The sequence below is a fragment of the Labeo rohita genome, chromosome 21 (assembly GCF_022985175.1).
Source record: "Labeo rohita strain BAU-BD-2019 chromosome 21, IGBB_LRoh.1.0, whole genome shotgun sequence".
NCBI lineage: Eukaryota > Metazoa > Chordata > Actinopteri > Cypriniformes > Cyprinidae > Labeo > Labeo rohita.
Window position 1 is genome coordinate 1,505,162 of NC_066889.1, and position 17,568 is coordinate 1,522,729.

Sequence of the window (17,568 nt, forward strand, 5' to 3'; positions counted from 1 at the left end):
ATTCATCCGTATCTGTGTTTCACAATATTTGACATCAGAATTTTTAAAACGACAAGACTCCTTACGGAAGATCTTTTTCTCATTAGTGTAATTAATATTTTATTTAATGAAAACAGAGATTGCATTATTGTAGCAGTTGACTTAAACACTGTTTGTGCATTACAAAAAATGACTTTAGAACTCAATATGTATTTTTCCTGTGCATTAGTAGTAATTACATTGTTTAATGTGCTATTTTTTTGTACTAAAATAATGTGGCAATTGTTTATACCAATGTGTCATACAACACATGATCTAAACAAATGTTATTATTTAAATAACAACACATAATAATTGTTCCTCCATTAGAGTAATAACAACTGAATCAAATTAAAATGTTGATGGTGACCCTAAAATAGACCTAATTTTCTACTTAAAAAATGTAGGTAGAGAAATGCAGAATAATAATGTGAATAAGGTAATGAGAAATGAAATATTAAACAGACCAACATTTGCCATTTATATATGTTTCTGGAAATACTCCTTACGTTTAATTATGGGTAATTTATTATATTAAATACATTTTTCAACTACATGTACAGCATTTACAGTATTTGTCAAAAGTTTGGAAACTATGAATTTTTAAAAAATATTTTTTTAGGGCTATCAAACGATTAATCCCGATTAAACGCATACGCAGTGTAGATGTGTGTGCACTGCGTGTAATTATTATGTATCTATAAACACATTCATGTATATATTTATATGCATTTATTTACTTATTTATTTTATATAATTTATATTATAAATAAAAAAAATATTTTGTACATAAATAACATATTTCTCTTAAATATATACATTAATTTGTATTTATATATACATAATAATTACACACAGTACAAACACATATATTAGGCAAACTCTTGTATGCGATTAATCGTGATTAATCATTTGACAGCCCTAATTTAAAAAATAAAAAAAGCATTTATGTGCTCAAAAAATATCGAAAAAACAGTAATATTATAAAAAAAAAATGTCTTTTTATGTGAAAATGCAATTTATTCCTGTGATCAAAGCTGAATTTTCAGCATCATTACTCCAGTCTTCAGCGTCACATGATCCTTCAGAAATCATTCTAACATGCTGATTTGCTCAGTTATTATTGGTGCTCAGTTATTAATCATGGTACTTATTATCAATGTTAAAAACAGCTTGTTGACTGGAGTAATGATCACAGGAATACTTTTTAAAACATTTAGAATTTATTCAAATATTTCAGATTTCATTTTTTTGACAAATACTGTATATGCATATCTTTCCATTTGAATTTTAACTTCTTTAATTCTGCACTTCTGCATCACGTCTGAATTCTCTCTGTTAGCACACGACCCCAGTTATTGGTTATGACTGCAAGTGAACATTTCTTATAATAACTCATTTTCAAAAAGCCTTCGAAACATTCCCAGTGCTGCCGACACCAGATAAAATGAGCAATTCTGGATGGAAAACGGCGTACGGATTGCTTTTAAAACAATATAAGACACGTTGCGTGAAAGTGAAACCGATCAAACCGATGCCTGAAATGACTGGACCGCAAGCGCAGAGAAAACACCATCAGGATATCAAACAAAGTACAGTAAAACACAAACCCTTCACATACAGTAAGCGCCAGAGGTTCAAACGTTCAATGTTTGTGCCTCCACCATGTACTTTACCTGGTTGTACAGTCATGACACATTTCAGACCCGTGTCAACATAATCATGTGAGTGTGTCGGGTCACGGTGGTTGAGTTTGGCACAGTTCACTGGTTTACACACACAGTAAGTGAGCCGACATGAGGACAGGTGTCTGACCTGTCGGCCCGTCAACATCCTCAAACAGACGTGCCGGCAAAAAATCAGGCCTTAAACTGCAGGTAATGGGAAATATGCAAGCATCTGGTGTTCCTACTCAGTTTACTTTATCAACAATCAATTTCAAAGTGATTAAGCAGGTACAATAAACTCATTACTGTAGTAAGAGTGGGTCATATACCCGACTAGACGACTAGTCATCCAACAAACAAGGTCAGGTTTGCTTATGCATTTTTGAGTATCATATTTCACGCATAATTCCTTTATGGCTCATATTACGATACAGTAAGAATATGGAGGAAAAAACAGGTCATCTTTTTTCAGAGACCCAAACTGAGCAAAATGCATTTTGGTGCAGATGCTCATAAGAAATTGGACAAAAAGTGGTGAAATTGATTGACTGATGCTTGTCATGTAAATCAATAAGATCCTTACAACAGTATAGCAGATACTTACATAAAATGATACAAATATCAATCATCAATCTATATCTCCAATAATATATCTTAATAAGATGATATTTAAATGATTTAAACATATAATGCAATGCAATCCAATGATGATTGAGATATGCACAAATACATGTTCTTCAAAAGTTTGCTTCAATAAGTGTTCATTGTGAAATATTACTAACCATATCAACATTATTCTTATGTTTACTCTATAAATAATAGTAGAAAGGCACATGATGCACAAGCTGCACTGAAAGGCCATTTACTTAAATTATTGATCAATTTTTAGCAAAGTTTTAGAAGCCTTAGAAAATTGTGTATCAAACATGACATGAAGTATAATGTGATCTAAGTATAGCATATTAACTGTAACACACAAAATGCAAAAGAAGATATTTCTCCTTAAGAAGCTCTTTCTTTATAATAACAGCTCATATTAAGCACAGCTGTCAAGACAAAAAAAAGCACTATGAACACAGAAGTAGACAGGTTTGAGCTTCAGCGGAGGGGAAGCGAACATTATCAGTGAACACTGACTGAAATGCAGGTCTGTTCATCCCAAAAAGCATCATGTGAAGCAAGTTGCATGGGTATATTTGTAGCAATAGCCAACAATACTTTGTATGTATCAAACTGATCGATTTTTCTGTTATGCCTATCATTAGGATATTAAGTAAAGATGATGTTCCATTAAGATATTTTGTAAATTTCCTACTACAAATATATCAAAGCTTAATTTTTGATTAGTAATGTGCATTGCTAAGAACTTCATTTGGACAACTTTAAAAGCGATTCTCAATATTTCGATTTTTTTGCCCCCTCAGATTGCAGATTTTCTAATAGTTGTATCTCAGCCAATTATAGTCCTATCCTAACAAACCATACATCAATGGAAAGCTTATTTATTCAGCTTGCAGATGTTGTATAAATCTCAATTTCAAAAAAACTGACCCTTATGACTGGTTTTGTGGTCCAGTGCTACACATGGTGAAGACATTTATAATCAGGGCTGTTTAATGTGTTAATTTGGTGTGATTAATACTGGAAAAAATACAGATCTGTATGTAATCTTACACTGTTGCAGATGCAGATGAACATGATGCGGGACGACTGACTGATTCTGTGATGAAGCCTGTGAGAAAGCCCTAAAATTCAAGATATGAGGGCAAAAAATGCCCCTCTTATATTTATATCATGGGATATAGTTTAGTGCCGTCATTTTCCTGAACATCTACACAAACTGTCTGTTTTTGCTCAGTTTTACAAACGAAAATAATTCCAGTCAAAGACAAGGCAGAACTGTTGTGTGTTTTCACACAACACAGCGGTGATTCATTACTGAATGATTCCTTGATTTTGATTGAATCAAGTGAGCCAGTGATTCAGTGACTCACTCATATTCAATCACCTACTTCATACTTGAATCAGCTGTTTGAAGGAGTCCTTGAAGGAATAATTGAATGATTCACTCAACAACACTGAGTTGCTGCCACCTACTGGTGATTTTAGTCTTTTTTTTAAACACCCATTTATTATCATTATTCACGGGATGTTGAATCAAAATACGTCTTTATAAAGCTATTTATTTGGTAATGTCTATTTAAAGGAAGAGTAGGTGATTTGGTTCAAAAATTATTTTTTGTTTCGCTGGTTTAAAGTTTCTTCTCATCCTGACAGCAAATACTAAGTCAAGTGGTCTGAATGTATTTATATCTGTGGAAGGCGTAGGACCATAAAACATTCATCCAATCACATTTCTCTTTCCGAGAGCTACGATAGGCTGCCCTGCATGTCTGTCAACATGCATATTTGCATAACTCCGCCCACCATTGCAGACTGAGCAAGAATGGAAGGCGTTATTATTGTAATATTGTACTGTAATGATTTCTCACCAATGAATGAGACATGAAGTAATCTGACAGCATTGGCACCGTTTCTCTTCGTGTTGCTCACTAGCCTCTGCTCTTCATGTGTTTTGAAGGAGGCGTGGCTTTGGAGACTGATTATGCAGGGGGGCGGGATCTTATGCTTTTAAAGCAAGCTTGCTATTGCTAAACTCTCCGAAACAACGCTTTTCTAATTTAGCACAATAATGACTTCAAATTATGCTTTTGGAGGGTAATTTTTCCAAATTGATGTGTGGTACATCACGTACTCATCCATATTTATAATACATATTTATAATGTCATTTTTGCAGTTTTCTGTGTTCCCCTGAAAAACCGCAGCTCATGGGTGTGAAAGGACATAATAACATAGAAACAAAATAACAGTGGTGTGTGTGTGTGTATTAGCTATGTTACTGTTTCAAATGCAGCTCATCCAGTGGGATTCTACCTTAAAACCATGAGTCTGAAAACACGTTACCTGGTTTCTGGCTGACATCTGTGGGAATGTGTGGAGGACTGGGGTTGAAGTGATCGTACGGCAGCAGCGGCGTGAGAGGATGCATCCCCTGCTGGACCACCGACACTTTGTTGGACTGCAAGAAACACACAAACACACACACACACACACACACAATAAGATGCTGGTCAGTTGAAGTCTGATGCTTGAAAGGCGGCGTGCGAGCGTGTCAGATGTTGAATACATTTGCTGAAGGAATCAATGGGAAGGAGCCATTTGATCGATACGCCTTTGATGATCAAGGCCAGCAGCACAAGAGCTTGTTTGCTTTCATGTCTGTGTTTACAAATGGCCTTCAATAACTCATGTGAAATCCAGTTTGCTAATGCTAACAGCATGTTGTTTGACACGATGTGTCATGGCGGTTGCATGGCTGGAAGTAGCTGCATTTCTTGGCCAAACTTCTGACTGCTGAGCCTTTCATACGGCCGTCTTTTCATCTGCGCACATGTGTGAGAGACTCTCAGACTGCGTTTCCTACAGAGTTTGACAGATTTGCCACGTGTGGCCGCATTTATGTGCAAAGTCCATTTAGTCTTTTCTGTATAATGGGCTCCCGTCATTAAACACCTGTAATCAAACCCAGGAATTAAAGCCACAAAAAATAAACCAGCTGGCTGATAACTTTTTTTATTTCAATTAAATACTCAAGCATTTTCTATGGCTAGTTTGCATAATGTTCAATCACACTTTTTAGTCATACAGATAGTCAGCCATCTACTTTTAGTGCAGTTTTTAAAAAACAACCTCTTAACACTTAAAGAACAAAAAAGTGTATTTCTTGCACAAAAGTCTCTAAAGTGCTTGTCACTTTTTGTCAGTCAAATCATACTCCTGAAGCTTCGCTACAGTGATTATTGTCAGTCTTGCTCTTGATTTTGTAATGACGAACCTCATAATCTTTATTTATTGCATTGCAAAATGAATAGCGTTTTTATGAATTATAAAATCAAGACACATTGGTTAAAACGCAATGGTTAATTAAACTGGGAATAAAGTGAGCCATTGTTAAAGCGCTCAGTGACTTCAGTTCAGCATGAGTTCTGCACTGCAAAAACACCTATTATAATCAGTATACACTGAAGAATCAGTCTCTTATTTATAATGTATGTCACTCATGACACTCTGGCATTTTGGCTCAACAATGCACAATAACAATGCATAAAAAATTAATGCTACATAAGATCTAAATTTAATGCTGCAATCAACACTTTTCTTGATTTTTTCACATTTCTCTTGTAATCTATTTATTTTTTTATTTTTTTATTTTTTTTTTTTTAGCAGAGACATGTTTTGCCCCTGTATCTTGATTTTGGGGGGCATTTTTGATTATTTATGTGCCATTTTTGCCCCAAGCCCTTGTTAACTTCCATCCCACAGCAACTGAGAACTTCAACTTTGCACATCTCGATCCACTTAAGAACTGATTTCACACAGGCACACATTTTGCATCTAAGAAATCCTGCTGAGGGGATTCCAGTGATGAACAACATAATGTTTTTCCCCTCACAAGTATAAATTAATTCACTGCAATGAGTCCAGTGTTCATATTGCATCAAACAAGCGTGGTTATTATATATCAGAGCACAAAATCTATTTGCATATTGTTCTTTCCTTTTATCCGGCGTTTCTTTGAACGACAATGCAGGCATGACTTGTTCTGAGGGATCGGTCCTTTAATACTGACCACCGATGGACACGACGACCCGTGGGCTCCTCCGGTCTCAAACGGCGTCCCGTCTAATGTATTCTTTGCTTTAAAAATCGAAGTGCTTTTTTGAAGCGGAAATTAGAGGACCTTTGGAAGCGAGCGCTTTGAGTGTTACGTCTTTAATCTCCTGTTTGAGCACTGATGTGTTGTGCTCGACACGTCTGAATGGGGTGCGATCATTTTACACGCTTTATGTTGCCATTGATGTGGTCAAGAACGCTGAATCACATGAACCTTTGGTCTCTATGATAATGCCTGGAGGAAGTATATTTAGGAGTGGTGCAGTAGCTGTGAGCTGACATCAACTCATGACAACCCAATAGAAAATCACAGCCATAACACCAATCATGCTGCATGGATGAACGCCCTTAAACAAACAAAAGTTTTCAAATTATGCTCTTACCAAAATTAGTTGAATTGAAAAATGAGCATTAATTTCATGTTTCATCAGTATTTGGTGCTACAGGAATTAAACCTGATGATCTACAAACACCTACAGACCTAGAGATTTCTTTTGGATTTTACGTTAGAATGCTTATGCATCCTAAAACGGTTTATTTGCAGATTTAAATGAAAAACTTGTCATATTTTAAATGATATTTTGGAGCCCACAGTGCACAGGAAGTAAACTGACACTATTCAAACAGTGATGCACAGATTTTTTTTTTTTTTTTTTTTTTTTTTTTTTTTACCAAAACTCATTTAGATGAAAACTAAAGCCGAATATGAAGTTTTTTTTAATATATATATTTTTAAATAAGTTAAAGGTATTTAAAATGATTAAAAATTTAAAACTGCATTTTAACATTGTTTCTACTCCGATTCATTGTTGTAATATAAACACTTAAACTGTGACTGTAATTAAAAAAAAACAGATACTGCAAACAGGTTCATATGTAATATAATGCATATATATTGCAAAATTCTCCTCTCTAGTTGATTAGTAGTTTATGGACATTGAATGGCTTTTTTGAGTTAAATCTGACATTACATGACATTTTTGTTTAAAAGCTGCTTTACTGATGTCTTTCTGTGGTTGAAATAATGATTACATGAGATGATACTAAGCTGTACCGTTTTATTCAACATAAGCACAAATCTCACTGTGATTATTGGATGGCGGGCGGACTACAAATAACGTTTTGTGAAGTTTTGTTCACACAGTAGACTAAAAGACTTATGTTTGGGATTTAAGAGTTTTAGTTTAATCAAAATGAAGATCAGTTAAAGGGATAGCTGACCCAAAAATGAAAATGGTCATCATTTACTCACTCTCAAGTTGTTTCAAACCTGTACAAGTTTCTTTGGTCCTCACTGACTTTCATAGTATGTAAAAAAAACACTATGGAAGTGAATGGCTGCCGTCAACAGTTTGGTTACCAACATTCTTCTTCTGTGTTCAAAAGAAGAAAGAAACTCATACAGGCTTTGAACAACTTGAAGTTTTTGGGTGCACTTTGCCTTTAGAACTCCGAAATCAATATTGTTCATCCAGCACTATAGAGTTATACAGCTGACATGTTTACTAGTTGTAGTTTATCCACAAAACAGACACTGACACAGTCAAAATGCTCCATCAGACAAGCACTAATTAAACATCACAGTTTCAGTCAATTTCGGCCCTGCAAAATGTTGGGTGGCTGAAATTTCAGTGCATCGCCACATTAGAGGATGTCACTCTACCCATCTGCATGAAGACATCATGAAGGCGTGCTCGAGTCTTCAGAAGCGTCAGATCTTTTTTAGTCATTCTTTTAGATACTGGACACATGAATGAAGGTGAACCTGAACACGTCAGTGTTGTTTGGATCCCCAAACCGTGCAGAAACAGCGAACGGCGCTCGTCTGCGCTTCAGATTACTGTAACTGAGAAAAAAAAGTCCATTTCCTGACTGAGTGAAAGTGAGATAAGCAAAATTTCCACAGTGGTCTTTAAAGGCTGTGTATCTATTCCTGTTGTCTGAGGGTAAATGTGCGTGGGTTTATTAGAATCAGGTCAATTTCATTTCAACGCTTCTTAACGCATCCGTGAAGAGTCTGAAATCAGACAAGACGTTATTGCGATGCTGCCGAAGCCGCGTTACGCCTGACACCACGTCTCCCCGTGGCACCGCGCCACAATCTGGAAATAATTCCGCCAGATCTGTGAGATGGGGAAAATGAGTGCCACTTAGTTGGAGGTTTGAGGAACTTCAAAGGAGACGCAGACATAACAACAGAGGCACGTTTAAACACACTCAACCCCCAGCCGCCGGCCCCCTCCGTCAACACACGCATGTGTACCGACAAGCGCTGACGAAGAGGCCGAGACCTCGTCTGGACCTCTGACTTCACGAATGCTCGTGCGTATTATTATTTGCCAAACATGCAGAAAAAAGTGCTTGACTGAAACTTTTGGAAAGTATCTAAAATCCAAAACACAAGTAGTGCCACTATCATTGAGCTTCATTTACATGCACATGCTTTTATCACAAAATAGTTGTAATACACAACGCCAGGGTTATTAGACAACTAGATTAGGAAGCAAACAAGTCCTGATCATCTGTTCAAATACAGTTTTCTCTTGGGTTGCACGCTCGATTTATTTCGAGTTAATGAATATATCACTGCAGCAATTCAGCTTATGTTTTCAATGCAAGTTGTCATTTTTTACAGAGCAGACTAAATCAGTTGTTAAAGCTCACACACACACACACCATTATTCAATTCATTATCCATTTAATCAGGAAAACACTAAACACTACAGTGTTGTAAACACGATAACCAAACCCTAACCCACACCCTAACAGGAAACTTTTTACATCTTAACAATAAAAACAACAATCTATTTGTATACTGAATTTATAAACGAGGACATTCACTAAAGCAGGTTTGGTCAAGTTTAGCTCAAGCTTGGTACAAACTTGTTCCCAAAATAAGTACATATGTTTGCTTCTTTTGTGACAATATACACCAGTGCTCAAAAGTTTGGGGTTAGTAGACTTTCTCCAATTGTTTGGAAAGAAATGAATACTTTTATTCAGCAAGGATGTGTTAAATGTGCTAAAAAGTGACAGATAAGATTGTTAGAAAATTCTTTGATGTTCTTTTTAACATCGAACAATCCTAAAAAAGTATCACAGATTCCAAAAAATATGAAGCAGCACAACTGTTTCCAGCACTGATACTGAATGATTTCTGGATCATGTGACACCGAAGACTGGAGTAATGATGCTGAAAATTCAGCTTTGCATCAGAAATCAGTGCATATTAAAATAGAAAACTGGTCTTTTAAACTGCAATAATAGTTCACTGTTTATATATGGGTAACTAGGTAAACACACACACCCATATTCAGCGTATTAATAGGGAATTTGTTTCAAGGTCTGTGTAAACATAATCGCGCAATCATTTTTAGGCATCAACAATGTGGTGGTGTGTGTGATGAAGTCCATCTTCATACAACAGAAATGACGATATAATGGCTTCAATTATGCATTCTTCAAAGTAATTTAATAAAACTTGGCTCGCTAAAACCAGATGGCTGATAAAGTGCCAGCAAACAAAGAAAAGCTTATTCATTACAGCGTGACGCTTCGAAGCAATAACTCCAGACGATGAGAAATCGCCTTGTTTACAGTGTACGAGACAACATGAAGACAAATAACTACACACAGACCCACAAGTGTCCCAATCCTATCAAAAACACTCCCTCCCTGCGCTTCTACGGGACGCGTACTATAAAACAGCCCCGTGATTGTTTGTCCTGTGGTTTGGAGGAATCCGACACAAGTAGGCTTTGAATAGAGCATTATTATTGGAATAAATCACAGAAACACAGTCACGTTAAAACAATCACTTTAAAACCAGACAAAGCCATTTAGGGAGAAGCCAAATAAAAACAGCAAAACAAACAGAGCATAAATAAAAAACGACACGCTCGCACATCAAACGCGTATGAAAATAAAGACTAACACAATTAAGTCAAAAGACTTGATTACTCAAACTGAAACTTCACTTTAAGAAGCGCTTTGAATTTGCCGGGTATTTCTGAAACTGGCCTCGGTGCCAGAGGGAAACACCTCGCCAGAGCAAAAAAACCCATCGCGAGACTCAATATTACTTGGAAATGCTGAAAAAAAAAAATCAATTTGCTTACGCACAGACATGCCTTAAAAATGTTTGTGACAAAAGTGATGATTGAAATAGTCTATGGGGTATTTCTCTAGGTTTTTTTGAGGAGGTTTTATATTTACAGTAGGCTAAAAAAAAAAAGCAAAGTCTCACGACCCGAACTGCTACTTTCTTATTTCCTAACTTAAGAATGTTCTTATCTATTTTCTTGAGATTGTTCTGAAGAAAACACTTTGAATTCCTGAAAGTAAAATAACTGCAAATGCCCCCCCATCTTGCCTTAGGTCCCCAAAACTGAGATGTTTCATGAATTTTCTGGGTTGTTTCAAATATTAAGCATTGCAACATTGCTTAATAACACTTCGATTGGGGCCTGCATTATAAAACCAGTTCTAATGCATTATTTCATGCCTTATGTAGAGCCTTATAATGCATTATATGAGCTCATCAGTAATTGTAACCACAGTTACGATACGTCTTTAGAAAGTATAATGCAATAAACCACATGACAAACAAACATTTAAATATTATAACGCATTTTAACTTTGGTTACAATTATTTCTGAAAACACACAATGCATTACAATCTACATTGTGAATACTTTTTAATGCATTACGCTTAAAGGCTTCATGTAAAGTGTCACCGTTTTTCTCTTTATTGGTTATTTGCAATGGTGCATTTTGCATTCTGTTGCAATAAAAGCACTTAAGATCGCATGTCCATTTAGCAGTTTAATAACACAACAAAACCTACACTATGTTTCCCACCATTCTCGATTGCTCTTCATTTTGTTCCTCTGCCACCGATTCTTGATTAGCAAACCTGACCTGCCCAGTTTTTTCACATCCCAAATTGCTCAAACGCAAATCACGTCATCATTACGGCTTCCCGATCTCGTACGCCGGAGCTTCCCAAGGCGGCACGAGACCCGTGGCTGTTTGGACTTATCGTACACACCTTTCCTTCACAGCCCTGTTGCCGGCAGTTACGATGATGATAATTACAGCATCACAACAGTGCAGTAGCCACAGATGAAAGAGACCAGAGACTCGATGAGTTGAGGTGAGGCAGACGGGAACTGTTGGTGGTAATGCCTCTGGGAAAAGGAGTGTGTGTGTGTGTGTGTGTGTGTGAGGAAGTGTCATTGGAGGGCTCTTTACTAATGGCTACAACATCAAAGGCTCGAGCCTGAAGAAGGACGGGGGGGAAGTGTGAGACTAACACCTAATACACCCTCAAAACACAGAGAAACAGCCAAGTTTTAACACTGAACTCACAGATGAGGTTATCACGCTTCATCCATACGTTCAGCAACTGCAGTCATAAACATACAAAACTTCCTCTTTCCAGGTCACATTACTTATAACTTCTCATGAAAAAGTGCTTAATTGTATTGAATCTTAAGTATATTTTAAAATAACTGTACTTGCGGATAATATAATGTTTATTAAATAAAAGGCCACTTAAATGTAATTTCATGACTATGTTTCTTAACACACTTCAAGACACTTAAAAAATGCACTTTTTAATTACAAGGCTAAAAGTATATTCTTAATAAGTGTTTTAATAATCTTCAAAGAAGTAATCTTATTTTGATGTGTTGACACACATTTTCAACCTTTCGGACTTTCGTTGTCCACAACAATATTCATAAGGTCCACAACTTGTTGTGTTATTTCTGCACTTGAAAATAATGAGTTCACCTGCAGTATTTTTTTGGATTTTTCAAAAGCATTTGATACAATAAATCACAATATCCTCCTTGCTAAATTATACAAATATGGTTTCCAAGATATCACTTATAAATGGTTATCAAGTTATATTTCAAATAGATCACAGTTTGTTTCTTTTAAGGGTTATTTTTCCAATAAAGCTAAACTACAATGCGGGGTCCCACAGGGGTCTATCCTTGGACCACTGTTGTTCCTCATTTATATAAATGATATGTTTAGTGTTTCGGATGTGCTTTCCCCCATCATGTTTGCGGATGATACAACCCTTGTTCTTTCACATTCACATTTTAGTACGTTAATGAGCAATGCAAATATTGGCCTAGTTGCCTACACTGCTTGGTTTAAGTTAAATAAATTATCTTTAAATATTAAGAAATGTAATTTTGTTATTTTCAGTGGCAAAAAAACTTATAACAAAGAACTAGCGCGAATTAAAATTGGGCCTACTGAGATGCTTCAGTTAACAACAACAACATTTTTAGGAGTTATTATTGATGAAGATTTTAGTTGGAGAGGACACATAGACTATGTTTGTGGCAAAATTAATAAGTCAATTGGTATAATAAGGAGGATTAGCCATCTTGTTACTACAAAATGTCTCCGTACCCTATATTATAGCTTAATTTATCTGTATTTGTCATATTCTAACATGGTGTGGGGGAGCACATTTACAACAAAGCTACATAGAATTCTAATTCTCCAGAAACGGTTTGTCAGGATAGCGGCTCGTTCAGGTTCACACACATCTTCAGCTTTGCTATTTAAGAAACTGCAGATTTTATCAATTTTTGACATTAATATCTTCCAAATATGTGTTTTTATGTACAAATTATTTTCATCGGAAGGAAAGATTCCTGGCCAGTTTACGTTATACTTTAAAGCTAACTCAGCTGTCCATGCCCATAATACTAGGCAGGTAATGGATCTCCATCCTCCAAACTTCACCACGTATAGAGGCCAATTTTCAATAAGATTTAAAGGTACACAGATATGGAATAGATTTTCTCATGTGGCGAGACAATGCACCTCAATAGAGAGCTTTAAAAGAGTTTTAAGAGGTTTGCTGATGAACTAGCTTGTGCAATTAGTTGATTCTATATTTTTCAGTGTATTTTCATTTTACTGTGAAATGCTTGTTGTTTTATCACTAGTATTGTCGTGACATATTTTTTGTTTGTTGTATGAGTTGTATTATATTGTGTTTTGCATTTTTTGGCTATGTTTTATCTTTCCTTGGTGGAGGCTTTAGATAAGCCATGCTGGCTTTTTGCCTTCTCCGGCACTGAATATGTATCAGTCCTTGGTGTTGTATTTCTTTTTTTGTGCAAAATAAAAAAAAAAAAAACTTTTCCTGTTGTTCATGATTTATAATACCAGGATTACCCTAGTGAAAAATAAATATACTAAAATGTATTTAAATACATTTATTTCATGCCAAGTATACTACAAATACATTTACATATTATGCACTTAATAAAAATACCCTTCAATTGGACTGCTAAATTGGAACAACTACTTTTGTACTTAACGCACATTAACTGTGCTAAAGTGGAACTGTTGCAAGTGCAAGTAATAGACTTGAACTACACTTAGTATAAAATAAATGCATTTTAAATCTATTACTTTTCTACTAGGGTAGTTTACTTCCAGAATAAATATTTCCCAATAATTTACTCACCCTCATGTCATCCAATATGTTCATGTCTTTCTTTCTTCAGTTGAAAAGAGATGATGTTTTTTGAGGAAAACATTCCAGGATTTTTCTCCATATAGTGGACTTCAATGGTGCCCAGTGGGTTGAAGGTGCAAATTTTAGTTTCAATCCAGCTTCAAAGGACTCTACGGGGTCCTTATATAAGGGTTTTATCTATCAAAACGATTGGTTATCTTGAGTATTTATAGATTTTTTTAACCACAAATGCTCCTCCTGCACTAGCTCTACAATGTGCATGGGCGGCTTCACATGGTTACTTTAGTTAGTTTGTCGTCTGTCTACTTTGGTTCAGAAAGTGGGAAAACTCTCTCATCTCATTTTCTCCTCCAACTTCAAAATTGTCTGACATCGTTGTTTTACCTTTTTTGTAAAGGGCGTTTGACTTTCTTTGGACGGTCGCTTTGTAAACACTGGGCCGGTACTTTCTAATGTAATGCGTGAAGTCGAGTTAGTGAAAGACAAGCATGCGTGTATAAATATTAATTTTTTACGAAAATGACCGATGGTTTCGCTAGATAAGACCCCTATTCCTCAGCTGGGATCGTGTAGAGCCCTTTGAAGCTGCACTGAAACTACAATTTGGACCTTCAACCCAATGATCCCAACTGAAGTCCACTATATGGAGAAAAATCCTGGAATATTTTCCTTAAAAAACCTATTTCTTTTGACTGAAGAAAGAAAGACATGAACATCTTGAATGACACAGGGGTGAGTAAATTATCTGAAAATTTTTATTCTGGTATTCTGGAAGTGAACTAATCCTTTTAAATTTGGCAAAATTAAAATACTAAGCAGTGTTGTCAAGTCAGCGGCTTTTCTGCAGATTTGGACTACTTTAACACTGCTGCCACAGGCTGTTTTTCATGTCCGCGGGTTGAAGCAACCCCAATAATGTGCTATTTATCCCCTAGAATGCAAATTTTACCAGGGGAACCCCACCAAAAACGTGTATTTTACCCCACAGAACCATTTTTTAATGGGGGACCCCCTTCAACACGCAATTGAGCTAGTTTTAGGATAGTTTTGACTATCAATTTTGAAAACCTGGCAACCCCGATGCTAAAGCGAATGTAAAGTACTTGATTATTGTATGTTCCATTACATGACAAATTAGTTTCAAAATACATGACATTTAAGTGCCTGATCTTACTAATTTTTCAGATACCTAATCAAGATAAATACTGTCAATACTCCAAACCTTTCTGCAATACTCCTACAGTCAACCAAACAGCACTCAACAACCGGAAGAGGACTGGATTTTATCCATGGGGAAATGATTGGTTTGTCCAAAGCTTTATTACATAAAAATTTTGGAATCACTTTAGTTGAGGCACCAGTTCTGACTATTAACTAGTTGTTTATTAGCATGCATATTACTAACAAATTGGCTGTTTATTAGTACTTATAAAGCACACATTAATGCTTTATTCTACATGATCATATGTTAGATCCCTTAATCCTACACCATACCTAAACTTAACAACTACCTTACTAACTATTAATAAGCGGCAAATTAGGAGTTTACTGAGGCAAAAGTCAGTTAATTGTTAGTTCACAGTGAGACCTTCAAAGTGCATTTGTGCCTGATGGAATGACAGTACAGCGTTTGGTGTATTATACTATGGTATTGAACTCCAAGCTCCTTTTGATGTGCAAACCTGTAACTACCACCAACAGACGCTAACTAATGCATGAGACGTCAGAGCACGTAATGACTGTATTTCCAGCTGTCATGTTTGTCAGAGACACGTCTAAACTCATGAGCAGCGAGGTCAGAATAGGACTCGTGTCGTTTCACAATCCTATGCAAACGCAAAGCTGTTTTGATTGTCACGGAGCGAAATCATATTTTCAAGATGGAATCATAAGGAATGTGCTTTCAGCGTGGAAGAGGCAGATCTGTTGAAATCAGAGAGCCGCACAGCCTCAAATATGCATGGACGGGGGAACGAGCCCTTTCATGTAGTAATTTATTCCCTCTGATTAATTCACGTTGCTCTACTGGATGGAGCGAGCGGAGCGGTTCAACAGCGGCCCACCCGCTGGGACGGGCCCTCCGCACCCCACACAACACCGCCCGTTACCATGGTTACGGCAGCCTGTGGGGTCCGTCCTCAAATCTGAGCTCAGTGACACGAGGAGTGTGCAGGAGTCAACAGACACGTGGTCAATGCAGACCGCTGCAGCCATTCTTTCAAGGGATTCACTAGGGACATGACTTTACCAGTTCAAGATTTGCTGGATGATGATTTTTTTTTTTTTCCCCCAATTTAAACCCAACAAAATATTTTAGAGCTATCTGGCAAATCTGAAAACTTTCTTTTTTTTTTTGCTTAATTTATACTTGATAAAATATTTTAAAGCTTGGCAAATCTAGAAAGATTTTTCGTCTAGAAAGAGACGAATTTTACTCAATTTATATACAAAATATTTTGGAAATTTCCAAAACTAGAAACTTTTTAAATCAATTTACACCTAATAAATTGTTTTAGAATTTGTCAAAACTAGAAACGTATAGAATTTTTACTTAATTTATACACACAATATTATTTTAATAAACAATTTATACTTGATAAAATATTTTAAAGCTTGGCAAAACTAGAGACATATATATTTTTAATCAGTTTCTACAAAAATTATTAGAGATTGCCAAAACTAAAAACAGTTTCTGTGCTCAATTTATACCTGATGAAATATTTTAGACTTTGCTCAATTTATATACAAAATATTTTGGAGCTTACCAAAATTAGAAACATTTTAAATCAATTTACACCCAATAAATCATTTAAAAATTTGTCAAAACTAGAAACAAATACAATTTTTACTCAATTTATAACCAGTAAAATATTTTAGAGCATGGCAAAACTAAAAACATATTTATTTTTATTCAGTTTATACACTATTTTTTAGAGGTTCGCAAAACTAAAAACATATTTTTTTTTTACTCAATTTCTACCTGATAAAATATTTTGGAGCCAGGCAAAACTAGAAATTCATTTTTCCCCCTCAATTTACACCCAGTAAAATATTTCAGAATTTGGCAAAATTACAAAGAATAAATACATTTTAATGTAAATAATAACAAAAAAAAGCTATAAAAGTTTTTTTTATATATATACAAAATATTTTAGAGCTTGGCAAAACTAGAAATATGTATAATTTTTACTCAATTTATTCCTGATAAAATATTTTGGAGATTGGAAAAATTAGAACTATTTTGGAGAATAATTTTTTTAAATTTATACCCAATAAAATATTTTAGAATTGGGAAAAAAAAAAAAAAAAAAAAATCTAATTTTAATTTATAACCAATGAACTAGAACAAATAGAAAGCATATACAATATATAAGGTTTTTGTTTAAATCAATTTATATACAAATATTTTAGAGCTTGGAAAAACTAGAAACATTTTTTTTAAATCAGTTTGTTAATAAATCAAATGTATACAGTATATAACCCAAATTTATACCCAGTAAAAATTTTTAGAGCTTGGCAAAACTTGAAACAAATCCAATTTTTATTCAATTTATACCTCATAAAATATTTTAGACCTTGTCGAAACTAGTAACATATTTGATTTTTTACTCAATTTATACTCAAGCTTGTCA

The 17,568-nt window shown here is 35.2% G+C and overlaps 1 protein-coding gene across 4 annotated transcripts in view; it reads right to left on the reverse strand.

The window, feature by feature from the left end:
• Window positions 1–17,568, reverse strand: part of tcf7 (transcription factor 7) — a 54,929-nt gene that overhangs the window by 16,682 nt on the left and 20,679 nt on the right. For all 4 annotated transcript variants that reach the window (XM_051093130.1, XM_051093131.1, XM_051093128.1 and 1 more), the window contains exon 4: window positions 4,651–4,765. In XM_051093130.1, the coding sequence (XP_050949087.1) occupies window positions 4,651–4,765 (115 nt within the window). The remainder of the gene's footprint in view (window positions 1–4,650; window positions 4,766–17,568) is intronic.